This window comes from Nerophis ophidion, linkage group LG27, assembly GCF_033978795.1.
Source record: "Nerophis ophidion isolate RoL-2023_Sa linkage group LG27, RoL_Noph_v1.0, whole genome shotgun sequence".
In the NCBI taxonomy this organism is placed as follows: Eukaryota; Metazoa; Chordata; class Actinopteri; order Syngnathiformes; family Syngnathidae; genus Nerophis; species Nerophis ophidion.
In genome coordinates, this window is record NC_084637.1 from 33993055 (window position 1) to 34020740 (window position 27686).

A 27686-nucleotide genomic window follows, 5' to 3' on the forward strand; every position below is an offset into this window, starting at 1 on the left:
TCTAAAACTAGCAACAATTCAAAAATCCTTTGTAAATATATTTATTGAATAATATTTCGACAAACTATGAATGTAAGTTCATAAAGTGTGAAAATAAATGCAACAATGCAATATTCAGTGTTGACAGCTAGATTTTTTGTGGACATGTTCCATAATTTTTTTTTGTGAAGAAATGTTTAGAATGAAGTTGATGAATCCAGATGGATCTCTATTACAATCCCCAAAGAGGGCACTTTAAGTTGATGATTACTTCTATGTGTAGAAATCCATCCATCCATCCATCATCTTCCGCTTATCTGAGGTCGGGTCGCGGGGGCAGCAGCCTAAGCAGGGAAGCCCAGACTTCCCTCTCCCCAGCCACTTCGTCTAGCTCTTCCCGGGGGATCCCGAGGGGTTCCCAGGCCAGTCGGGAGACATAGTCTTCCCAACATGTCCTGGGTCTTCCCCGTGGCCTCCTACCGGTTGGACGTGCCCTAAACACCTCCCTAGGGAGGCGTTTGGGTGGCATCCTGACCAGATGCCCGAAACCACCTTATCTGGCTCCTCTCCATGTGGAGGAGCAGCGGCTTTACTTTGAGTTCCTCCAGGATGGCAGAGCTTCTCACCCTATCTCTAAGGGAGAGACCCAAACTCATTTGGGCCGCTTGTACCCGTGATCTTATCCTTTCGGTCATGACCCAAAGCTCATGACCATAGGTGAGGATGGGAACGTAGATCGACCGGTAAATTTAAAGCTTTGCCTTCCGGCTCAGCTCCTTCTTCACCACAACAGATCGGTACAACGTCCGCATTACTGAAGACGCCGCACCGATCTGCCTGTCCATCTCACCATCCACTCTTCCCTCACTCGTGAACAAGACTCCGAGGTACTTGAACTCCTCCACTTGGGGCAGGGTCTCCTCCCCAACCCGGAGATGGCATTCCACCCTTTTCTGGGAGAGAACCATGGACTCGGACTTGGAGGTGCTGATTCTCATTCCGGTCGCTTCACACTCTGCTGCGAACCGATCCAGTGAGAGCTGAAGATCCCGGCCAGATGAAGCCATCAGGACCACATCATCTGCAAAAAGCAGAGACCTAATCCTGTGGCCACCAAACCGGAACCCCTCAACGCCTTGACTGCGCCTAGAAATTCTGTCCATAAAAGTTATTAACAGAATCGGTGACAAAGGACAGACTTGGCGGAGAAATCTTTATTTATAATAGAATCACTTGTTTACTTTTCAACAAGTTTTTTGTTATTTTTTATATCTTTTTTCCCAAATAGTTCAAGAAAGACCACTACAAATGAGCAATATTTTGCACTGTTATACAATTTAATAAATCAGAAACTGATGACATAGTGCTGTATTTTACTTCTTTATCTCTTTTTTTTTCAACCAAAAATGCTTTGCTCTGATTAGGGGGTAATTGAAATAAATAAATGTTCACCTGGGGTACATCACTGAAAAAAGGTTGAGAACCACTGGTCTAAGGTGATGACAAGGACATTTTGGCTCCTTTAAATGGGGTGTTTCTTTCCTCCAAATTTCCCTGGGGTATTTCTCCTTTTTTCAAACGCAAATGTTGATAGGCTAGAAATGAAGAGTTTTCCCCTTTATTTCTAATGTACCACCAGATCCTGGCATACGGGGGTGCTGCAGCTCATCATGTTTAGAGTCACGGGGCAGCACAGTCACACAAGGATTAGACTTGCACTTTTGGGGTTCAAGTCTTTCTGTTTGAAATTGGAATGTTTTTCCTGGATTCATTGGACAGCCCAAAACATGCTGGGATATGGAGAAAGGATAGGATGATTAAATAAGCTAATCAGACATGTTGTGTCCATGATCATGACCATGGACTGTACTTCATCCATCTATCTGAGTGGCAGTCATCACAGCGACAGCGGCGTTATCCTGTCAAGCCGTGATACATTTGCACCATCTAACAAGATCCATTACAATTTCTGATGTTTTGACTGACTAAATTGATTGAAGAACACATTTGTTATCATAGTGTACAATTGTTTAAATGTGGTTAAATGATTACACTTGATTTAAAGGTAATTTGATTGGGGTTTATGTTGTGACCAGTAGTTGTGTGCATTAGCTAAAAATATTTGTTAATTCAATGTTGTCAGGGAAACTGTATCCCTGGCTGGAGACAGACAGCAGAGGACTGACGTCACCGCTTCTGCTTGTCCCACATGCATCTTTAAAGAGTGGCGACGCTTCCTGCTGTTGCTTCTGCATGCTAATAACAGGAAGTGCGTGCGGCCGGCAATGACGAACACGGTCAAATAGTCAGCCTTAATAACTGGAGACAGTTGAAAAAAAAAATCATACTAGCTTTTTTTACAGGAATATTAAGTATATACTAAAAAGCTGTTTTTAAAACTTTGAATTTGCTAACAAGACTCTTTGGACCTGAATACAAATTTTGAGGCGAGCCTCTCCATTGTTATTTTACTATAGAAATAGTCAATCTATATTTATTCTAGAAACGTGCTCGAAAAATTCTATGCAAATCTAAATCTAATCCATTATTATTATTATAAATAGTCTATTTATTGCCTCGTTGTACTTTATCAAAAACCCTGGGTGCCAAACTTGTTTTCATGCAGGTCCACATTATGTATAAAAGTATAATTGCCTTGTGATATTATCACACAATCGCCATTTGATTAATATACTTGGTTGCTATCAAACTGATCGATAACTTGCTTTCAAATCATAAGACAAGGTGACAAGCAGATATTTAGGTATTATTGATGACAAACAAATGCTTGGAAAATCTTGTTGCATGATCAGATAATGATTTAAAAGACATTAAATTGCAAGCAGGACATTTTTTTCTGTCAAAATTAAAAGAATAAATACATTTTGCAAGACAGATGTTTTTGTTGACACACATTATTTTCAGGCTTTCGCAGACCACAAAAATTGATGTGCCTCAAGGCTAGAGTTTGACACCTCTGTTATAAACCCAAGGTTATTCACCTTTTTGACCTCGGGGCCAAACTTTTCTACTACAGAGGGGCCCCGGGTCCACTCAAAGATATTAACACTGAATTAGTAATGTAACTCTTTATTTTAATTCCATCCATCCATCCATTTTCTACCGCTTATTCCCTTTTGGGGTCGCGGGGGGCGCTGGCGCCTATCTCAGCTACAACCGGGCGTAAGGCGGGGTACACCCTGGACAAGTCGCCACCTCATCGCAGTATTTTAATTCTATTTAATAATTATATTTAACCTACTTACAGTTTACAACCTTGTCATGTAACATGAAACCATGTGTTGATCACAAATAGGAGAAATTTGTAGTAAAATTAGTACCGATCCTATGTTAGGTGAAGTGAATTATATTTATATAGCGCTTTTCTCTATCGACTCAAAGCGCTTTACATAGTGAAACCCAATATCTAAGTTACATTTAAACCAGTGTGGGTGGCACTGGGAGCAGGTGGGTAAAGTGTCTTGCCCAAGGACACAACGGCAGTGACTAGGATGGCGGAAGCGGGAATCGAACCTGCAACCCTCAAGTTGCTGGCACGGCCGCTCTACCAACCGAGCTATGCCGTTATGTTTTATTGTGCTGAAATAAATGACATTATTAACAAACATGTTTTCTTGACTACAATGTCTATAAAATAAAAGTGCAAATGAAAAAACAGCTTCACCACTTTAGTCATATTTTTTGCTCTTCTCTGTGACATTATCTACAGACTTCTTTTGCTATTGTTATTAATGCCACAAGTGGTGGAAAAGTTTATTGGCTGAGTGCCAAGCAGGGAGGCAATGGGTCCCATTTTTATCGTCTTTGGTATGACTCGACCGGGGTTTGAACTCACAGTGGCCTAGTGGTTAGAGTGTCCGCCCTGAGATTGGTAGGTTGGGAGTTCAAACCCCGGTCGTCGTACCAAGGACTATAAAAATGGTACCCATTGCCTCCCTGCTTGGCACGCAGCATCAAGGGTTAGAATTGGAGCTAAATCACCATAAATGATTCCCGGGCGCGGCACCGCTGCTGCACACTGCTCCCCTCACTTCCCAGGGGGTGGTCAAGGGGATGGGTCAAATGCAGAGGACAAATTTCACCACACCTAGTGTGTGTGTGGGACAATCATTGGTACTTTAACTTAACAGGGCGGACACTCTAACCACTAGGCCACTGAGTAGATACTTACTGTAAACTGTAAAACATGGACTGATTGTTGTCAATCACAGGCAAATAACCTTGACCTAGAACTGTACTGTGACCCATGGGTATACGCTGCAGTTGTCTGCGACTTAGCTTTTTCTTGCATTTTGGTGCAACATTGCTCCGTCTACGTCTGTGTCCAGGAGGCAGCTATCACGGAATGACTGCCAGCTGCTGTGCACGCATTGTGGCGAAATTTCCTGGTTTAAAATGGTCCACACATGCACACTATTCAGACTTTGCTGCTGCTGACACACAGCAACAGGAGAGCCAGTGATTAGAGGCCATTTTTAGACACCTTGAGCGATCATCTTTCCTGTCTGTCGCAGCCATTTTCCTATAAATACTTCAACCTGGCAACAACATGGAGATGATAAATGCTTTGGGTTTACGCAGGTGCTACAAAGTGTGTATTTGTTTGCCCAACACACAAGCAGCACAACTGACGCCCCTGCTGCAGGACGGAGGGACTTATTTGACACCAGGAGCCATAGAAACTTAAAGAACAGAACATGCAAACAGAACCAGGAAGTGGCGCAACACAACATGAGTAATACATTGCAAATAAGGGAGCTCTGAAGAAGTGCTTGACGAAGGCTAAACATTGTCAGGACACATGATAGGCCACCCAGCAGGACCCCGAGGCCCTCCTCCTCACAGGCTTGAGCTTGCACCGTGCAGGTGGATAAGGTTGGGGGCGGTGCCTTAGCCGCAGGTTACAGCCACTTGCTAATCGGAGGCAAGACTTCTTCAGAGCTCCAGGGACTGATGAAAGAAAGCTTTAAAAGGAGCAAACCTGATTGGCTGGTGCTGTTGCTGCGTAGGGGACACTTGTGGCAGGAGTTGTTGCTGCAGAGACAGTAGCAGGCGCAGCACTGTACATCATTGGGACTTGGTGCGAAAGGGAAGGGGGTGTGGCAGCAAGAGACGTGGAGGTGGAGCAGTGTGGCGACCATGGCAACAGGCGTGTCATGTGCATGTCAGCGCGTATTGTTTGTTGCCGTTGTCGTGGATGGTGGTGGTGGTGGTGGTGGTGGTGGTGGCAGATGTTACAGAGAGCAGGTAAGCCATCGTTAGGATCACACCAGCAGATGGCATGCAACCGTTCACAATGCAAAGCCGGGAAGGTGGAAGGAGAGAAAAAAAAAGATGATGGAAAGAAAAAAAGAGGAGAGAAGCAGAATCACAAATTAGGAAATTTTATCACAAAATCAGTTTGCTGTCTTCCCAAAGAGTTTGCAAGTAAGTCCTCATCCACAAAATACTGATTGATAGTGTCTTTGCTCATCCAAGACCTGCTCATTGGTCCACTGAGACATTTTGTGGTACTCATCCACCTATGTGGGTGAAATAATTAATAAAGCTGATAAAACTGATTTAAATTTCCTGATCAACAGCACAAAGCAAACAGACAGTCGTGAACTTCTGACCTTTCATAATACACAGGCCACATTTTGGGGTTTAGTCCAGATAATCAGGAAAAAACTACAGTATATGAGGACCGCACATGGGTTTGCAGTAGGGATGTCCTGATACAACTTTTTTTTTTTTTTTTACTTCCGTTAGAATATCATTGTTGAACAGTATTGAACAATACCGATATTGGGCCAAGACAATATCAGGACAATATATCCATTCATTTCGGTGAGTTCTAGGAAATACCGTCACTGATATTAATATTGGTAGTAAAAAAATCAAAAAATCAATATGATACGACATCTAATTTTTATGCCTATATCGGCCAGTAATAATAATAATAAAAACAAAACAAGAATCATATATATATATGTATATATATATATGATTCTTTTTTAATATATAATATATCGATTTTATTTTGATTCGATTCGATTCTCGATTCAAAAACGATATTTTTCCGACTCAAAACGATTCTGTATTCATTCAATACATAGATTTCAGCAGGATCTACCCCAGTCTGCTGACATGCTAGCAGAGTAGTTGATTTTTTTAAAAAAGCTTTTATAATTGTAAAAGACAATGTTTTATCAACTGATTGCAATAATGTAAATTTGTTTGAACTATTAAATGAACCAAAAATATGACTTATTTTATCTTTGTGAAAACATTGGACACAGTGTGTTGTCCAGCTTATGAGATGCCATGCAAGTGTAAGCCACTGTGACACTACTGTTCTTTTTTATTATTTTTAGAAATGTCTAAAGAAAAATTCAAAGAGGGATTTTTAATCACTGCTATGCTGAAATTATAACTAATATTGATACTGTTGTTGATAATATTCATTTTTGTTTCACTACTTTTGGTTTGTTCTGTGTGGTGTTTATGTCTCCTCTCAATTGCTCTGTTTATTGCAGTTCTGAGTGTTGCTGGCTCAGCTTTGGTTTTGGAATTGGATTGCATTGTTATGGTGTTGCTGTGTATTGTTTTGTTGGATTGATTAAAAAAATAATAAAATAAAATAAAAAAATAAAAATATATATTTTTTTTAAATAGATTTTTAAAAAATGAAAATCGATTTTGAATCGCACAACGCATTTGATTCGATTCGAATTCGAATCGATTTTTTCCAACACCCCTAATATATATATATATATATCTGTGGAACAGCTTGGATGATTCCTTAAAATATTCCAGTTCCATTCACACATTTAAAAAAAAACTTTAAGACCAATGTCTTGGAAAAATATATCACTCTTGAATCAACACAGTAGTTAATACTATGATTATTGTTAATTAAAAACTAAATGACGGAAATAACATAATGGAAGTATAATTGTTTATGTATTGTAAGTAATTGGTGCAAAGGTTTAACACATGTACAATATTTCACATGTCTTTAAAGTGTATATAATTGAACCGTGTTCATGTTGTGTACAATGTGTACTTGTAATATGTTGTGGAAAGAAAATTTCACATTTTTTGGAAGCTCATCTTGTACTTGACTTTGTTTATAGGGTTAGGCCCAATAAGTGTTCAACTTCAGCCTAAACCCTTTCGGTATGCAACATTTCTTCTTTTAAAAAAAAAAAAAAAAGTATGAATGTACAACTGTTTGTTTATGAATAAGCATCTCTTTGTTTATGTAAAACTGTTTGTTTATTTTGTTGAGCATTGACTGAAGAAATAATAAATAACAAAATAAAATATATACATACATACAGACTAATTAAGTCTTCTAAGAGTTATGTAATTTTTATTCTTATAGCTGCACCTGTGTGTTGATTTTTGCACCGGATGGTTTCTGCTACAACTGTGGCCTTCCTCAGAGGTTTTCGCGTGATGTTGATATAATGTGTCTGGTCGGCAGATTGAAACAGTTTTTAGCGCTGTCTTCCTGCTTGTAGTCGCAGGCTGACAGCGCCATCTGCAGTTCGGCTTCTTCAGGACTGTGTCCCAGGTGTGGGAAAGTTTGTACGCCCCCGAGTCCCGGTTCACAGTCTGGGGAGCACGCTTCCAGATCTTGATGGCTTCTCTGACCCAACGCTGGTATTTTTTGCTCTCGGTGCCGATGACATTGGCATTGTACTAATCCATGAGGTGGTTCTCCCTCTTGCAGAGGTCTGACAGGGCAGACATCAGCTGTTCCTGTTCTGCCCGTGGTCTGGTTGCTTGTGTGCACGCTTTTGATGTTTCTTTTTCACGTCCTTTTATATGCTCCTTCTTCCTGATGTTAGACCCTCTGGCGGGTTCTCCCACATATGGTTTGTTGCCCGACAAATAAGGTCCCTCATATATTACGTGGCTTTTGTTTTGTTGGTCTTTTTTGTCCATGGGTATCATTTAATTTTTGTATCTCTTGACAATTTTTTGCATAGCTTGTTGCTTCCCTGTATCTTTAGCCCACTTGGGCAAGTTCTTAGTTTTTTCATAATGTGCTGTTTCTCCTCTTTTCTGTCTTGTGCTTGGGTGATGAAAAGTGTTTTTATGACTGAGAGTTTGTAATTTATGGGACATTCTGAGGTCCAAAGGAGGTATTGATCTGTGTGAGTGGGTTTTCAATATATTACAATTTTTATACTGCCATTCTCCACAAGTTTTATGTTCAGGTCCAGACAGTTTTTTGTGTTGTCTTTATCTTCTTAGTACTGAACTTTATATTGTCTGTTTTGCCCAGTGTGTTGAGGTGGTCCGTGAGTTCCAGTGTGTGTCCTATTTTCAATATTTCCAAGACGTCATCCACACACCTTTTCCATAAGGAGAGGCCGCAGTGTGCTGGGCTTCAAGATCTTTCATGAAGAAGCCACTCATTATGGCCGACAAAAGCTGTTTAAATCAACCGACCACACACGTCACATCAACATTACGTGACAAGGATGGACCGCTCGCCTGTGTATCGGTTGGGGACATCTCTACGCTGCTGATCCGCCTCCGCTTGAGATGGTTTCCTGTGGACGGGACTCTCGCTGCTGTCTTGGATCCGCTTGAACTGAACTCTCGCGGCTGTGTTGGAGCCACTATGGATTGAACTTTCACAGTATCATGTTAGACCCGCTCGATATCCATTGCTTTCGGTCCCCTAGAGGGGGGGGGTTGCCCACATCTGAGGTCCTCTCCAAGGTTTCCCATAGTCAGCATTGTCACTGGCGTCCCACTGGATGTGAATTCTCCCTGCCCACTGGGTGTGAGTTTTCCTTGCCCTTTTGTGGGTTCTTCCGAGGATGTTGTAGTCGTAATGATTTGTGCAGTCCTTTGATATATTTGTGATTTGGGGCTATATAAATAAACATTGATTGATTGATTGAACCTCTGAGGAAGACCATAGTTGTAGCCAAAACCATCAGGTGTGAAATCAACACACAGGTCTGGTTATAAGAATAACAAAAAAAATATCAAAATAAATTACGACAATTTGTTTGCTTTAATTACATGTTTTTTCTTAAATATTATGCTTTTTTAAACAGCTCAACACAAGAAGGACATGAACACGTTTAAAATAAAATGCCTGCAGTGCGTTGGAGTCTTGCCAGATTTTTTATAACCTCAATCATCGGTATGTGTTCATCTACATAACCATCACTCCATCTTATCTATCTTGTCTTTTAACGAAGAAACAAGGAAGTCACAACCTTCGTTCAATGAATGTTCTGCAGTTTGTCGTCCCCAAAGTAAGAACTGAACTGGCAAGAAAACGTTTAGGTTTTCAGCACTGAAGGCTTGGAATAACCTACAATCCAATCTTCAACTTCAAACTCTTGTTACATTAAATGAGTTTAAAGCTTCTGCGAAAGGATTGCAGTCTACCTTGTGTGTATGTGTTATGTGAGCAAGTTTTAATGTTGTAAATTTGATGTTTTATGTGTTGTTTAATGTTTTCAATGGAACCTTGCTACTGCCCTATTGACCTGGTCTCCCTTGGAAAAGAGATCTTTGATCTCAATGGGATTTTACCTGGTTAAATAAAGGCTAAATAAGAATAAAATAAATGTATCTTGTAGTAATAATACAGAATTTGTATTTCTGCTGCAGGAACCCTTTCATTTAGAGGGGAGGAGCTACACTTCCACGTTTAGACACCAGTTTCACGCATTAATAACACAAAATTGTTACGATCATAGTTTGATTGTCAAAGATGTTTGGTAATGCAAAATGTGATATTTCTACCGGTACTTAAAATAAATGCTTCTGACATGATGTAAAAGTTAATGCTATTTATATCCCTGCATGACACTTTTTTCACCTTCCTAAAATGTAATATTCAGCCAGCTAAACATTCTGTAATGGCAGACTATGAATAAGTACATGTTATAGAATGTTTTACACACATAATTTCAATCTGCTCTGAAGCATTAATTTAGGTAGAAATATGACATAAATCTATTCCAAAACATCTTTGACGAAGCATGATCGTAACGTAAGACAATTTTTTTCATTGTTTTGGTAGTTATTTTGAAGCCAGAAATATGTGATTTTTTTGAGATGGTGTCTTGACATGATTTGACAAAAGTCTCAGATAAAAGTGACATCAGATTTCCTCTCTACAGCTTTTTGTTCTGCTGAGCTTTTATTTCATTTTTTTAAAGTAGTTAGAGTAACAATCTACATAAAATTTTATTAATGCACTTAACTGTACTGTAAATGCAGATGTGAAGCCCCTCCTCCCTACAAGCAGCAAATCAGGCCAGCAGCAATGATGTCATCTCACGGCGATTGAAGATAATATAGTCTTGTCTTGTCGGTAAAACAACTTGCCATGGCTTTGGATCTGACCTTTCCATAATGTCCCCCTTCCTTTGTGCATTTCTGCTGGCTATTTTTGAGCTTGTGGCTAAACAGTTACTAGATGCCATTATTTCCCTATGCTATGAAATTGACCTAGGGTCAAAAACAGTCAAGAAATACTTATTGCCGTTAAAGAAACTTATACTTTAGTTAACGCGTTATTATCACGTTAGCCCTAATATATATTTATATATATATATACTTTGATTTTCCGCCCGAGTGCAGCTGGGATAGGCTCCAGCACCCCACGCGACCCTGAAAGGGACAAGCGACAGAAAATGGATATATATTAGGGCTGCGAATCTTAGGGTGTCCCACGATTCGATTCAATATCGATTTCTTTTTCAATTCAACACGATTCTCGATTCAAAAACGATTTTTTTTCCTGATTTAAAAGGATTCTGTATTCATTCAATACCTAGGATTTCAACAGGATCTACCCCAGTCTGCTGACATGCTAGCAGAGTAGTAGATTTTTTTTTTTTTAAAAAGCTTCTATAATTGTAAAGGACAATGTTTTATCAACTGATTGCAATAATGTAAATTTGTTTTAACTATTAAACGAACCAAAAATATGACTTATTTTATCTTTGTGAGATGCGATGCAAGTGTAAGCCACTGTGACACTATTGTTCTTTTTTATTATCTTTACAAATGTCTAATGATAATGTAAATGAGGGATTTTTAATCACTGCTATGCTGGAATTATAACTAATATTGATACTGTTGTTGATAATATTCATTTTTGTTTGACTACTTTTGGTTTGTTGTGTGTGGTGTTTGTGTCTTCTCTCAATTGCTCTGTTTATTGCAGTTCTGAGTGTTGCTGGGTCAGCTTTGGTTTTGGAATTGGATTGCATTGTTATGGTGATGCTGTGTATTGTTTTGTTGGATTGATAAAAAAAATAACAAAAATATTTTTAAAAATCGAGTTTTTAAAATGAGAATTGATTCTGAATCGCACAACATGAGAATCAGGATTTAAAGTCGAATTGATTTTTTCCCATTTTTTAGAGACACTTGGTGACAACCATTATTTATTATATTAAGCTCATGACGTGGTAAATTGTGTGATGCTGACACATGCACACTGGATACTTTTCAATGTGATTTTGCCTTAGAGACTACCGGTATCTGTAAGTAGTATGCAGCTATAGTTATTTGACACTTGTTTATATTGACAAATATAGTGTTTTGGACGGCAATATTGTTCAATCAAGGACACTTACTACGTATAGCAAGCTTGTGGGCTATTACGCTCTTAGCTGTTGTGTAGCTACCATTTATTGTAGCCTATAGCCTACATTGTGTACCTTTTTGTAAATGACTTCACTAAAATACAAGAAAAGACCAAACATGCGTTCTTTTCGGAGAACATTTGGTTGTTAAAAGTTAAATGGCTGTTGAGCTTGGCACGAGTTTATTATGCTGATATCGGCACAATATTAATATCGGATCAGGACATCTCTAAATTTTAGTGCCATCTAGGTCTTGTGATTGATCAACGTTGATCCTCTAAAACATGCAATTGTGATCAGCAATTATTACATGTGAAGTGGTGTGTGTCTGTGTAAGAGGGTGCAAAAAAGGGAGGGTGAGGACCTACCAAGACTGCTAGCAGGCGTCATGCACAAGACTGACCCTGTTGTGTTCATGCAGAGAGAGAAAGAGGAGGGGGAATACAGTATATGGGTTAATTGAGGGGGAGGTGAGCCACAAGGTGAGATAAGTTATAGCATTGACTAGTTCAGGCAGGTTATTTTCCCTTGACCAGCCCTTACAGGTGTTAAAATCAGCAAGGCCTCACATTACGCCATTAAGCAATCTACACTAAATAAAAATATAAACGCAACACTTTTGTTTTTGCTCCAGTTTTTCGTGGGTTGAACGCAAAGAGATAAAACTTTTACAAGATACACAAAAGACCTATTCCTCTCAAATATTGTTTACAAATCTGACTAAATCTGTGTTAGTAAACATTTGTTCTTTGCCAGGACAATCCATCCCACTCCACATGTGTGGCATATCAAGATGCTGATTAAACAGCATGATTATTGCCCAGGACCTCCACATCCAGCAGGTGCACCTTCGTTATCATCTAAGACCAGCCACCTGGACAGCTGCTGCAACAATTGGTTTGAATAAACAAATAATTTCTGCACAAACAGTGAAAAACCATCTCAGGGAATCATCTGCAAGCTCTTTTGTCCTCACAGGGTCTCGACCTGACTGCAGTTTGTTGTCGTAACCGACTCGGATGGGCAAACGCTCACATAGCTCACGGTATAGCTCGGTTGGTAGAGCGGCCGTGTCAGCAACTTGAGGGTTGCAGGTTCGATCCCCGCTTCCGCCATCCTAGTCACTGCTGTTGTGTCCTTGTGCAAGACACTTTACCCACCTGCTCCCAGTGCCACCCACACTGGTTTAAATGAAAAATTAGATATTGTGTTTCACTATGTAAGGCGCTTTGAGTCACTAGAGAAAAAGCGCTATATAAATGTACTTCATTTCACATTCGATGGCATCTGGCCATTGGAGAGGTGTTCTCTTCACAGATGAATCCCGGTTTTCGCTGTTCAGGGCAGATGGCAGACAGCGTGTGTGGTTTCGTGTGGGAGAGCGGTTAGCGGCCCGGTGGTTGGGGACCACTGCTGTACACTGTTTGTTTGTCTGATCTTGAACAGGTTTGTGCTGAAGACAAAGTTTCGTTGTACTTGTGCAATGACAATAAAGACCTATCTATCTATCTATCTATCTATCTATCTATCTATCTATCTATCTATCTATCTATCTATCTATCTATCTATCTATCTATCTATCTATCTATCTATCTATCTATCTATCTATCTATCTATCTATCCATCCATCCATCCATCCATCCATCCATCCATCCATCCATCCATCCATCCATCCATCCATCCATCCATCCATCCATCTATCTATCTATCTATCTATCTACTGACTGCTTTTCTGACCCTCCCAGACCCCCAATAGAGCAAAACTGCACATATCAGATTGGCCTATTATTGTGGGCAACGTAAGGCCAGCCCACAATGTGCAATAATCATGCTGTTCAATCAGCATCTTGATATGACGCACCTGTGAGGTGGGCTGTAGTATCTTGGCAAAGAAGAAGTACTCAATAATACAGGTTAAGGCAGATTTAAGAACAATATTTGAGAGGAATATGTATTTTCTGTACATCGTAAAAGTTTTAGATCTTTGAGTTCAACTCATGAAAAGTGGGAGCAAAAACAAACGTCTTGCATTTATATTTTTGTTCAGTACACGAGGGAATGAGGTTATTTTAAAATCTTTACTAAATTCATCCCAATCTGTCTACGAGAAAAGAAAAATATTCAAAACATGGTTTGACTCCAAACAGAAGCTTAAAAATGATGTGATTTACAGACATGCAGTCCTCCTAAACAAATCATAACATGCAACTTGATAAAGTCCTCTGTGGTTGTGTTGCAGCTGCCTTGTGGGGGAAAAACCCGACCTATCTGGCACGAAGACACAAACTTGATGGCACATTAAGGGGGCTCCAGGCTAATGCATTTGCCACAGTTTAGCACAGTTGACCGAATGGGCTCAGCAAAGTGAAGGGTAAACAAAAAGAGTGTTGTGTTTGAAATACAGAACCCCAGTTATAATGTTCAGGAATGGGTCACGAAACACTTGAAATCAATGTTCGTGCATCATTACAAATAATGAATATGAATGACTATGTGGGCCATTCCACCGAATTAGTGCCATTTGCATCCAAAGGATGCATAAAAAAAACTAGATATAAAACCCATTGGTTTATTAAGAAATGGGTCTTGAACATTGTTTTGATTGCCTATTTAATGAATAAATAAATAATGACATGATTTACAACTATCCTGTACACAGGAAATATAGCATTCAGATCTTCTGCAGGCCATGAGAAATTAATTTTACCTAAACTGTTTGTAGGTGTCTCTCGATCCCATATGGATGTTGGTAGCCAGTTGACATCTAAATGTCTTCCAATAAATACACGCAGTACAGTAGATCTTTTACTTTAGTGAAATAATTTACAGTAGGCAAACAGAGTGGACTATAGGCTACTATGAGCTACAGTAGAAGTTACATAAACACACAACAGCACATAAGCTACACATATTAATAGAACAATATTGCAGACTAAAACACAACACTTTTCAATATGAACAAAGAAATAATTATAGTTGCATATTACTCCAAGGCAGAAGAGTATCAAGTATACAGTAACAAACTTTTCCGCGTCATTCAACTGCATCATAAGCTTAGCTTAAATGATCATCGTGATCACAAGTTGTCGCCACCAACAATTAGCACTCCACTTTAACTTAAAGACAGCATATGTCAATCCCAGTTGGTAATAATAGATACGTTTATGTTTTTCCTACAAACCATCGTTCTCTGTTTGAGTAATTTCACTTGATCAATACTTTTCCAACACTACAAAATAATACAAGTACATATGATTTGTGCTAAAATCTCATCAGATCTAAATCAATATCAGTCAATATTCAATCGATATCACATCGGAAGTGAAAAAGGTGAAAAAGTTGGATCGGAACACCCATATTAGTTTATTTCTTTAACACAATTTTTTGTTAAATTACTTACTATCAACATGCTGTTAGCATAAATGGATATGGCTATATTTATGTATGGTGCTAATTCTGTGCTGAAAACTCACTACAATTTTTTTAAGTCCTGTCCCTGAAAATGAGTCAGTTTAAGAACCTTGCCCACCAATAAAATGATGTTGCCTGAGATGGCACGATACGTATTTTTAGTGATTCAATGTGTATTATCAGAGTTAGAGTTGAACATTCTGTGGAATGGTCCATAAAAACTCATATATCCATCACTTATTCATGTTGCAGTACAACAGACATACACTATATGGACTTAAGTCTTGGGACACACTTCTTTATTCAATAAGTGTTACTAAGCTCTTAATTACCCCTCAATCTAAATTCATTGTGGACTATTCTTTGGTAAGGCCCTTTTTCCTTTAATTTATGTAAGCCAGGGCCTTCTTGACCAACAGTAATGACCTCGGACCTCACAAATGTCCTTCTTGGTGGTTAGACATACATTCCCACACACTCAAAATCCTGTAAACCAAATGTTTTCTTTCAGTTTGACCTTCTTTGGCTGTGTGTCCCATTACTTCAAGCCATATGTGACAAATGGTCATGAGGGGCTACAAATTTTAGCCCAGATGACTTATATCAGGGGTCACCAACGCGGTGCCCGCGGGCACCAGGTCGCCTGTAAGGACCAGATGAGTCGCCCACTGGCCTGTTCAAAAAATAGCTCAAATAGCAGCACTTACCAGTGAGCTGCCTCCATTTTTTTTATTGTATTTATTTACTAGCAAGCTGGTCTCGCTTTGCTCGACATTTTTAATTCTAAGAGAGACAAAACTCAAATAGAAATTGAAAATCTAAGACAATATTTTAAAGACTTGGTCTTCCCTTGTTTAAATAGATTCATTTATGTTTTACTTTGCTTCTTATAACTTTCAGAAAGACAATTTTTGAGAAAAAATACAACCTTAAAAATGATTTTAGGATTTTTAAACACATATACCTTTTTACTTTTTAAAATTCTTCCTCTTCTTTCTTGACAATTTAAATCAATGTTGAAGAATTTTTATTATAGTAAAGAATAATAAATACAATTTAATTCAATTCTTCATTTTAGCTTCTGTTTTTTTGACAAAGAATATTTGTGAAGTATTTCTTTAAACTTATAATGATTAAAATTCAAAACAATTATTTGTCTTTGTTAGAGATATAGCTTGGTCCAATTTGTTATATATTCTAACCAAGTACAGATTGGATTTTAACCTATTTAAAACATGTCATCGAAATTCTAAAATTAATCTTAATCAGGAAAAATTACTAATGATGTTCCATAAATAATTTTTTTAATTTTTAAAAAAAGATTCGAAATAGCTAGTTTTTCTCTTCTATTTTTCAGTTGAATTTTGAATTTTAAAGAGTCAAAATATATTTATAAAATTATTTATCTGTTTCTTTATATATTTATTGTGAGAAATCTTTAAGATGATCAGTGTTTCCACAAAGATAAATATCATTAGTTATTAATAATAACATAGTTAAAGGTAAATTGAGCAAATTGGCTATTTCTGGCAATTTATTTAGGTGTGTATCAAACTGGTAGCCCTTCGAATTAATCAGTACCCATGAAGTAGCTCTTGATTTCAAAAAGGTTGGTGACCCCTGACTTTTAGTGATCTGGCCTCACCAGAGTACCTTGCGTGAGGACGGCAAGCGCCTCCTACCTGTGGGAAAGAAAGCTGGCTGCTGGAGCTGAGCGCTGGCCAGGGCCTGCTGGTAGTGCAAGAAGCTGGGGTTGAACAGGGAACTGGCACCGTTGCTCTTCTCCAGTGCCGGTCTCTTTGGTAGCGGCTGAAGGACGCTGTGAGGAAACGCCTTCTCACCGAAAAGACATGCACACACAAGAGAAGCACAGTGGGTTCACACTTAGGCAAGTCACACTGATATTTGAGAATCTACTATTTGACTATGCTCAGCACAAACAGTCAAAAATGAAGATAGACAAACTACATCCTAGCAAAACATTTAACATTCTTAAAAAATATTTTACAATTACTTTTCAGAAAGAATTTAAACAACAATTAAACATCAAAGTGCATTACAGCATTTCACAAAAGCAAAAGAGCCAACTTAAACTTTGTGAGTGGCTACAGTACGATTAAAGAAGCTACATGCAAAGCAAAAGGTGAAAGGTCAAAGTACCAGGTCTACAGTTGCCTCGAGGGGTCGCTTCATTGCTTTGGCAGTCGACTGAGTCTTTAATTAGCAGGCAGCGAGCACATGATGGCAGTGGGCCAATGGGATTCAAGCGTATTAACATACAGGTAACAGCAAGCAGAGGTGCATCATGGGGGACAGCATTGCATTGTGGATAGGTGAGAAGGAAAAAAACAAAAATAATCTGAATGCAAGTATACCACATACAAAACAATAGGCATGCACATAAACAAAAAAACTAATTTGCCTAATTTAAACATTTGCTAGTCTTTGAATGAGTAAAAAAGCATCTATATTAAATATCTACATAAAGCCAGACTTGTTTGTCATAACTACTGTGAAAGAATTTAGTAGCAAGGCTGTCTAAAACTTTTAACAACAACAAAATGCATCAGGATAAACGGAAGATAAATGAGAAGATAAATTGTAGACTATGAACTATGAGCTCCTATCAAAATGGGATGTGAGATTGTTTAAGTCATCCTGCAACATGTAAGTGACTGTGCCATCAGGTTCAATAACTCAATGTGGAGCGCTGTTTATTCTCCAAGATACCATACATATCTGGGCTGCAGTATCACAATATTTCACAGCTCTATAAAGTAGTAACACACAGTGTCGTCCATGCGATGATGACATGGTTGAGAGGGACGTAACTCAAAAGCTGCCGTGGGGTACGTGTGGGCTTTTTGCTTCACTTGTGCGGACTTCCTAGGCGTGTTGTGTGCAAAGGTGGAGAATGACAGAGCAACAATGCATTGCTGATACGCTGCGGCGTGAACAAACACTGCGGTTAGTTGGAGATGGAGGATGACGGCTGCAGTGAGATGAGAATGGCGAGGGGCCTTGTCATTCACTGATGGAAAGCAACACATGATGTGGGACAGTTGGACAGTTGGACAACACCACTGACAGACAGTCTCGTGAATTATGGATAATGATTTTTACAACAACGAAGCAATAATGGTGTTAGGGGGCTGTACTTAAGCTTGGGCAAAGGGCTCCAAGAAAATTGGATTAAAGGTGCTGACTAAACAACTCATTCTCCCAAGGTTAACCTCCTTGCCTCTCCAGCAACGCTTGTAACTGCTGCTGGTAAATATGAAATTAGGTCATAAAGTCAATAAGATGAGGTGTGTGAGGAGAATCCTAAAGGAGGATGAACTGAGTCTTGCTTGACAAGTTATCGTGTGGCAAATGGGGAAGTAAATGAGCTCGAGGACTGTGCGACCGTCAGAAGATTGCACTAAGGGGTCAAAACTTTGCCCCAGGTGGCCTCATAAATATTTGGATTCCTTGCAGTGTCCCAGCTGTGACTAATGGGCCCAGCACACTATTCGCTTTTGGAGGACAAACAAGGCAAAGCAGCGATGGCGATAGCTAGCGAGCTATGTGCGATACGTAACACACGTTGGTGCCATGGAGAGACAGAGAGGCAGGTGTGGTGGAAGGTGGGCAAGCGCGGCAGCTAACAGGAGCCTTTAAGAGAAGGAGCTCAGAAGATGGAGGAGGGCGGGGTCACTTCCGAGACACGCAGCCAAGTCCACCCGGCATCCTGTCTGAATTTCCACCTGTCTCTTAGCCTGTTGGGGGATGTGATGTGACTTTCTCATCCACCCTTGATTTAATTAGCACTGATCTGTAGAGAGCTGCACTGGCCACTCATAGACAGCAAGGTGGGGGACATGCTGGTGCACACTAAATAACATTGTGTTTGTCTGAACCAAGGGCGTTGCACACTGACAGTGCTCGGATAATAAAAGATTGTTTGTGTAGTATCATTGAAAAAAGGCCTCACTTTGCGAGGAGCATTGTTAGTGAACTGCACACTGGATCCAACTGGAATGATCCAGCAGGTGCTTGATACCGTGATAATAAAGCAGGGCTCCACATTTTATGTTACTGTGGGGGTGTGATGACAAGCAGCGTACGTGTGTGTGTTAATTGAGATATTGTCATTTTTGTGTGAGTGTTGCCATATGCAGCACTGTGCAAAAGTCTCTGATTTGTTGTTTTAGCAATACTATAATTAGTACACACGGTACCATCCCTCAGTAGAAACTGATATGCTCACAAGTAAAACAATAAATCATGGAGTGTGGCACATGTTCAGTTATTACGTAATTACTACACTAATTCCTAGTTTATGGAGGTTGGCAAATAGACCGACGGTATAGCATTATCAACCCGGCAGGTGGATGATTCTAATGATGTGACATAATTAACTCATGTATCCACACGGAAGTGTATTGGGTACTTCCTTCTTGGCACAAGCACCACCACCACTCGACTCTAACTAGGGATGGGAATCAAAAACCGGCTCCTAGTGTTTCGATTCCTGGGAATCATTTGCCAGTTTAGTTAACGATTCCCTTAGTGACGCCTGCACGCTCGCACGATGCGGCACAAACGCTGGAGCTTTTTCACGCAGAAAAAGATGACAACTTACAGTACTTGCAAACAAGTAAATATTTCTTCAAAGAGAGCTAATACTACTATAAACATTAGCACCTAGACCAGGGGTGCCCACACTTTTTCTGCAGGCGAGCTACTTTTCAATTGACCAACTCGAGGGGATCTACCTCATTTATATATGTCATTTATATTTATTTATTTATGAAAGAGACATTTTTGTAAACAAGTTAAATGTGTTTAATGATAATACAAGCATGTGTAACACATATAGATGTCTTTCTTTCACAAAGACAAGAATATAAGTTGGTGTATTACCTGATTCTGATGACTTGCATTGATTGGAATCAGACAGTAATGATGATAACGCCCACATTTTCAAATGGAAGAGAAAAAAAGTTGTCCTTTCTGTACAATACCACATGAAAGTGGTTGGTTTTTGGCATCTAATTCATCCAGCTTCCATACACTTTACAAGAAAAACATTGGCGGCAAATTCCGTAGCTTGCTTGATTGACATTCACGGCACCCGAGGGTCTTGTGAGATGACGCTGGCTGCTGCCAGTTCATTATTATGAAAAAATGACAGAGAGGAAGGCGAGAAACACTTTTTATTTCAACAGACTTTCGCGCCGTCCCTTCCGTCAAAACTCTAAAGGCCGACTGCACATTTCCTATCTTCACAATAAAAGCCCTGCTTCATGCTGCCTGCGCTAACAAAATAAGAGTCTCGGAAAGCTGGCATGCACAAGTGATGTGCACGCCAGCTTTCTGAGGGATCGCTTGTGCACGCCAGTTTTCCGAGACTCTGTATTTAGTTAGCGCAGGCAGCATGAAGCAGGGCTTTTATTGTGAAGATAGGAAATGTGCAGTCGGCCTTTAGAGTTTTGACGGAAGGTACGGCGCGAGAGTCTGTTGAAATAAAAAGTGTTTCTCGCCTTCCTCTCTGTCATATTTTAATAATAATGATCTTGCAGCAGCCAGCGTCATCTCACAAGACCCTCCGGTACCGTGAATGTCATTTAAGTGACGTCTTGGTGAAGATTGATGATCACTCATTTTTAGGTCTATTTTTTTAAAAAGCCTGGCTCGAGATCGACTGACACACCCCCCGCAGTCGACTGGTAGCTCGCGATCGACGTAATGGGCACCCCTGACCTAGAGCATGTGATAGCTTTGAAAGTATGACGCTTTTCAGATCTTGTCCGAGAAGGCACTGCAGGTAACTAACCAACTCACTCACTCACTAATTAACTAACTGACTAATATTATGTTCGTGCTTCAGTTTAAAACATGCAATTATTAACTGTAGGCGTGAAGTGTTCCCTACAGTGAAGTTGCCATAATTAGTCCTGTATCCTTCCTAGAGAAACAGATATGTTTATAGTTCTACAAAATAATATTTCATTTTCATAAATGATGGTTGCCGAATTGTGTAATGCACAGTTCTATTGGACTTGAAATGCTTGTATTTGTCACTGGCTGACAAAGATTCAGTGGACAGCTGATATATTGTTAAAAAAATAAACATTTTATTCAAGATTGTGTTTATTTCAATAGTAAAATATTAGTTTTGTTATTATGATTATTTTTTCTGGAGAACCTCTGACCCAGGCACCCTGTAGAGCAGGGGTCTCAAACACGCGGCCCACGGGCCAATAGCGACCCGCACCTCGATGTGAAAACTTAATTTTGGTGCGGCCCGCGAGTTTTAGACCGTCAAAATTGTATACCCTCAATTTTTCCGGAAGATTTCCAATTTTTAGTGCCCCTCCAGGGGTATCCATTCTCCCAGATTTCACACGGGCAACAGTATTGAAGGGGAACCGTGGAGGTACTGCCTTTAGCGTCCTCTACTACCTGTACAAAAAGCATGCCAGCCCAGTCACATGTTGTAATTGGCCTCTGTAGACGCAGTAGGCGACTACAAGACATATTTGATCAACAGACACGCAGGTCACACTGAGGGTTGCCGTCTAAACAACTTTAACACTGTTACAAATATGCGCCACCCTGTGAACCCACACCAAACAAGAATGACAAAACACATTTTGGGAGAACATTCACACCGTAACACAACATAAACACAACAGGACAAATACCCGGAATCCCATTCAGCCCTAACTCTTCCGGGCTACAATATACACCCCCACCCCCACACCCCATTGTAGCCCGGAAGAGTTAGGGCTGCATTGGATTCTGGGTATTTTTCTGTTATGTTTATGTTGTGTTACGGTGCGGATGTTTGTCAATCTTATTTGGTGTGGGTTCACATTGTGGCGCATATTTGTAACAGTGATACATTTGTTTATATGGCCACCCTCAGTGTGACCTGTATGGCTGTTGATCAACTACGTCTTGCAGTCCCACTGCAATATATACAACATATAACTGGTCCGGCACATTGCTTGTATGGTGGAGAAGCCGACGAGACAACAGGTTGTAGAGGACTTTAAAGACACTGCCATCACGGCCCGGCCTTGATATTGTTGTCCGGGTGAAAATCGGGAGAATGATTGCCCCGGAAGATTGTTGTGAGGGGTAATGATATCCAGGTGTATCCCGGAAAGATCGAGAGAGTTGGCAAGTATGTTGCTAGAGCGGGAAAGAAGGTGAATTCGTAAAAAAGTGCATGTCAGACTTTCTTAATAAATCTTTTCTTGCGGCCCAGCCTCAGCCAGTTTTTGAATCCATTGGCCCCCAGGTAAATTGAGTTTGAGACCCCTGCTGTAGAGGGTACCTCTTGAAGGGGAACTACACTTTAAAAAAAAAAATCCTATTGTTCACAATCATTATGGAAGACACGACGACAGGTGTTTTTTTCTTTTTAATGCAATCTGTATAGTAAATAAATGCATTCAAAAGTTAGCTTAAAATGGAGCCTATGAACGTTGCTCTGAACTGCCTATAAAGCCCCTAAAACACATCCAAACATCTTCATTAAGGCTTTATATACATGATGGGGAAAAAAAAGGAATGTAGCCATAGGCACATTTATAATAACATGGAATATTTACATATTATGCTCATTTTAAGCATACGCGGCACATTACTTTCAAAGAAGCATCACAATTGTATTCTATTTTTTTAACTACATCGCTGATTACTGCTCACTGCAGAATTTATGAGAGCCAACAAACATAATAAAACATCACTTACTGTACAATGTCTACTGTCACTGCTACAATGTTCATATATTCCCATTTAGATGAAAAATTACTCATAATCATCGCAAAGAAAAGTGGTGTACAACCAAGCAATTTTGTGTGCTGTTCTCGCCATTCCCGGGTCTAAATCGGGTGTTACTATACCAACGTGTCGGAATATCTCCTTGTTCTACCATCCAGGTGAGAGGCATGATTTATGATCGTATAAATAAAGCAGCTAATCAGTCGATCATGTCAACCATAAGTAGTTTGTCTGCGTTAGCGCTTATAATAACAATATCACTAATACTTGGTTAATATTCAAGTCACAAAATGTAAACGGAGTTTTGTTGGCGCTTTTTGGAGGTTTTTTATTGGGTTTATGGGCGGAATATAGGACTTCCTGTTGGCTATTGTTGCGTTTGGACCCTGTAAGCGGACTTTTATTTATGCTTATTGACGATGCATTAAAAAAAATACATCCGTCGTCATGTTTTTCATAATGATTGTGAACGATGGGCAAAAGTCCCCAAAAAGTGCAGTTTTCCCTCTAAGACCACACTGTTAGGTTAGTACACTAATATTTATTTTATACTAAAGTTGATGCTCGATAAGAGAATCGATAAAAGAACTGAATTGTTAAGCACAATTGAAAATGGAATAAAAAAAATCTTAACGCTGACATTTGTGAAAATCCATTTTGTATGTTTTATATTTTATTATAATGCAAACCGAATCCGTCCTACGCTCAAAACGACTTGTGAAAAAGGGAATTTCAACAACAAAAATAGTGTTGGACTGTTGCACAGTATTGTATACAGGCATGATATATTTTGTTCTTGTAAACTAAAAGATCCACTCTATCATAGGTGCTACAAATTGTCAACAATATTGTATATAGGCCAATGTAGTGTTATGCTCTCACCATCGCAGCTGTCGTGGCGGCGGCTTGTGCGGCGACTGCTGTCTGGTTGGCCTGGTGTTGGGCAGCCTTGATTTTGGCCTGCAAGTGCCCCGGTGGGTGGAAGTACTTGCACTTCTCTCGGGAGCAGCGACTCTTGATATAGTCCATGCAGACGGTGACTGTGTTGTCACTGGTGTCGATCATGGGGCTGTCGCTTGGGTGGGCGAAGCGGCAGTCGGTCTCGCCGCGGGCGCAGTTGCCCCGCTGGAATTCACGACAAACCTGCAATCCAACACAGACGGAAAGACACAAGGGATGACAGGACAGGACAAAGTTTATATCTGATTTATACAGGCATAATGGGTTTTAAATGTACTAGATGCCTTGCATTGAAAGACATCCATCCATCCATTTTCTACCGCTTATTCCCTTTTGGGGTTGCGGGGGGCGCTGGCGCCTATCTCAGCTACAATCGGGCGGAAGGCGGGGTACACCCTGGACAAGTCGACACCTCATCGCAGGGCCAACACAGATAGACAGACAACATTCACACACTAGGGACCATTTAGTGTTGCCAATCAACCTATCCCCAGGTGCATGTCTTTGGAAGTGGGAGGAAGCCAGAGTACCCGGAGGGAACCCACGCATTCACGGGGAGAACATGCAAACTCCACACAGAAAGATCTCGAGCCTGGGATTGAACCCAGGACTGCAGGACCTTCGTATTGTGAGGCAGACGCACTAACCCCTCTGCCACCATGAAGCCCATTGAAAGACATGTGTTTGCCTTATTATTTTGCTTTAAATTGCAAGAACAGAATCTATACATAAAACATAATGACCGGGTTAAGGCCTGACTACTGTATAATCACAGGGGATATTCTTTTCCCGCAAACTCTTGCATCCGTTACACACAATCGAGCAGACTCACCAACACACACATGCAGGTCATCTGCACAGATCCACGCGCAGCATGTTCACGCACGCTTTGTGTGGGAGTGCATGCGTGTCTCTGAGGGATGCTGTTTCATTAGTGAGCTTCGTTCAGTTGCTAAGTGATAGTACTTGTGAAGACAAACACACCTATGCATCACCTCCAGCTCTTGCGGAGATAACAATTGTTTATCTTTATAAATTTAGAGGAGGTACAGTAAAACACTCCCCTTCGTTTCATAATTAACAAGATCTTCTCACTCAGCGTTGCATGACGGAGCATTGGTGTGATCTCATACCTTTCACATTTGAAATACATTACATTTTAGAAACAAGGTCAAATAATTAAATAAGAAAGATGACTAAATGAAGATCTGTAACATCTGCCTGACGCAATGCAGACATTTGATCAGGTTGACTGTGTTTAAATTACACACAGTTGTTCTCTACTTAATAAATAATTATAATAATATTGTATAATATAAAATAAAAATGTTATGTTGGCGTTAAAACAACTATATACAGACTGGACTATAATCAATATGTGTGCAAAGTTTCTGTAAACAATCTCAATCATCCACAACATAAGGACCCGCATAATCTACTGAGATCCCGCGCCCTATCGAGACGTAGGACATGACAGGTTTATACCAGGGGTCACCAACGCAGTGCCCGCGGGCACCAGGTCGCCCGTAAGGACCAGACGAGTCGCCCAATGGCCTGTTCTAAAAATAGCTCAAATAGCAGCACTTACCAGTGAGCTGACTCCATTTTTTAAATTGTATTTATTTACTAGCAAGCTGGTCTCACTTTGCTCTACATTTTTAATTCTAAGAGAGACAAAACTCAAATAGAAGTTGAAAATCCAAGAAAATATTTTAAAGACTTTGTCTTCACTTGTTTAAATAAATTAATTTATTTTTTATTTTGCTTCTTATAACTTTCAGAAAGACAATTTTAGAGAAAAAATACGACCTTAAAAATGATTTCAGGATATTCAAACACATATACCTTTTTACCTTTTAAATTCCTTCCTTTTCTTTCCTGACAATTTAAATCAATGTTCAAGTAAAACATTTTTTATTGTAAAGAATAATAAATACATTTAAATTTAATTCTTCATTTTAGCTTCTGCTTTTTTGACGAGGAATATTTGTGAAATATTTCTTCAAACTTATTATGATTAAAATTCAAAAAAATTATTCTGGCAAATCTAGAAAATCTTAAAAATGTGCACTTAGAGAAAATATAAAAAGAAAGTGTTGCATATTGATAATTATCTGTTTCTATCTATATTTATTGTGAGAAATCATTAAGATGATCAGTGTTTCCACAGAGATAAATATAATTAATTATTAATAATAACATAAACTTAAAGGTAAATTGAGCAAATTGGCTATTTCTGGCAATTTATTTAAGTGTGTATCAAACTGGTAGCCCTTCGCATTAATCAGTACCCAAGAAGTAGCTCTTGGTTTCAAAAAGGTTGGTGATCCCTGGTTTATACATATTCAGGTCCAATTTCTCTCCCTGCCCTAATGTAGGTCATGTGCATACCTGTCAACATTTGCATTTCAAAATATAGGACATTTCCAGAGACATTTGTAGCTGAGATAGGCGCCAGCGCCCCCCGCGACCCCGAAAGGGAATAAGCGGTAGAAAATGGATGGATGGATGGATGGATTTTTTTTTTCTTCCCTTTAAATACAAAAAGAAAATGCATGCATGCCCTAACTTGGGCTCGATATCATGTCCTTTGTAACACTAACAAGTGAGCTATCCACAGACAAATACATAGCTTCCAGGTGAAGACCCCCGTTTAATTTCATATACGAAGAAAAAAAACACAGTTCAGGGCTCCTTTATGGCGCTTAGAGATATTTTTTATGCTGGCTAACGTAATTTTTTCCTCAATTTAAAAAATCTTACAAAAAGGATCAGAGTCTGTGACCTGCCTGTTTAATCTTCTCTAGGTTAGGTTCTTTAAAATATTTAAACAAGGTTTGACATTTTTGGAAGCCATGTCTTCTCTGTTGTCTTCATCTCTTGCGTTGTTGATTTAAATGGGTTGTACTTGTATAGCGCTTTTCTACCTTCAAGGTACTCAAAGCGCTTTGACACTACTTCCACATTTACCCATTCACACACACATTCACACACTGATGGAGGGAGCTGCCATGCAAGGCGCCAACCAGCACCCATCAGGAGCAAGGGTGACGTGTCTGATTTGATTGAATTGTACTGATTGTATTGAACTGAAAGGCTTAGGTTGAGCCCACCTAATCATTATGGTAGGGATTTTCTTTTTCATCGAAGGCAAAAACATTTATTTAAATAGGGAAACGTTTGGCCAGGAAGATGCTGGGAAAGAAGAACAAAAACTGGATTTTCCGTTTAAAATGGGTGTGGCCTTTTCCCCCTTTCTTCGATATGCAGTCAAATTATTGCGCATGGTACAATCAATCAATCAATCAATGTTTATTTATATAGCCCCAAATCACAAATGTCTCAAAGGACTGCACAAATCATTACGACTACGACATCCTCGGAAGAACCCACAAAAGGGCAAGGAAAACTCACACCCAGTGGGCAGGGAGAATTCACATCCAGTGGGACGCCAGTGACAATGCTGACTATGAGAAATCTTGGCGAGGACCTCAGATGTGGGCAACCCCCCCCTCTAAGATAAACTTGTACAGAAAGGAAGGAAGACTGTATAGCTAGAGTATTTGTAACTTATGACTAATTTGCCTTTATTGGCTTGTTCGACATTGGATTTATTCTAACCGACCCCCATTGCTGTCATTTGTGCTGTTGAGTGCACACTTTTGTTCCTGATAAGTACTTACTCTATGAGAGTACTACATGACAGTGTAAATATTAGAAACAGCAGCAGTGCAGTTCTACAACGTGAGTCAACATAATTATAAACCTTTTTAAAGGCATAGTGGTTTTACAGCAGCCATGTGTGGTTGGGCAGTACATACTCCATGTATCTTTGTTTGCCATGAATTTTCAACCATCGTCAAAAAGCAGTGTGACTGCACCGCAATTGTTATGATCAAGCCTGTCTCTTCTAAAAGG

At 39.7% G+C, this 27686-nt stretch overlaps 1 protein-coding gene across 13 annotated transcripts in view; it reads right to left on the bottom strand.

The window, feature by feature from the left end:
- Positions 1-27686, bottom strand: part of mbnl2 (muscleblind-like splicing regulator 2) — a 102001-nt gene that overhangs the window by 10676 nt on the left and 63639 nt on the right. For 7 of the 13 annotated variants that reach the window (XM_061889045.1, XM_061889046.1, XM_061889057.1 and 4 more), the window contains 4 exons: positions 23691-23951; positions 17193-17246; positions 16715-16865; positions 11990-12025 (listed from right to left, as the gene is read on the bottom strand). In XM_061889045.1, the coding sequence (XP_061745029.1) occupies positions 11990-12025; positions 16715-16865; positions 17193-17246; positions 23691-23951 (502 nt within the window). Of the gene's footprint in view, positions 1-4981; positions 5077-11989; positions 12026-16714; positions 16866-17192; positions 17247-23690; positions 23952-27686 lie in introns of all 13 variants that reach the window. The other 6 variants (XM_061889054.1, XM_061889050.1, XM_061889056.1 and 3 more) reach the window with 6 other exon arrangements.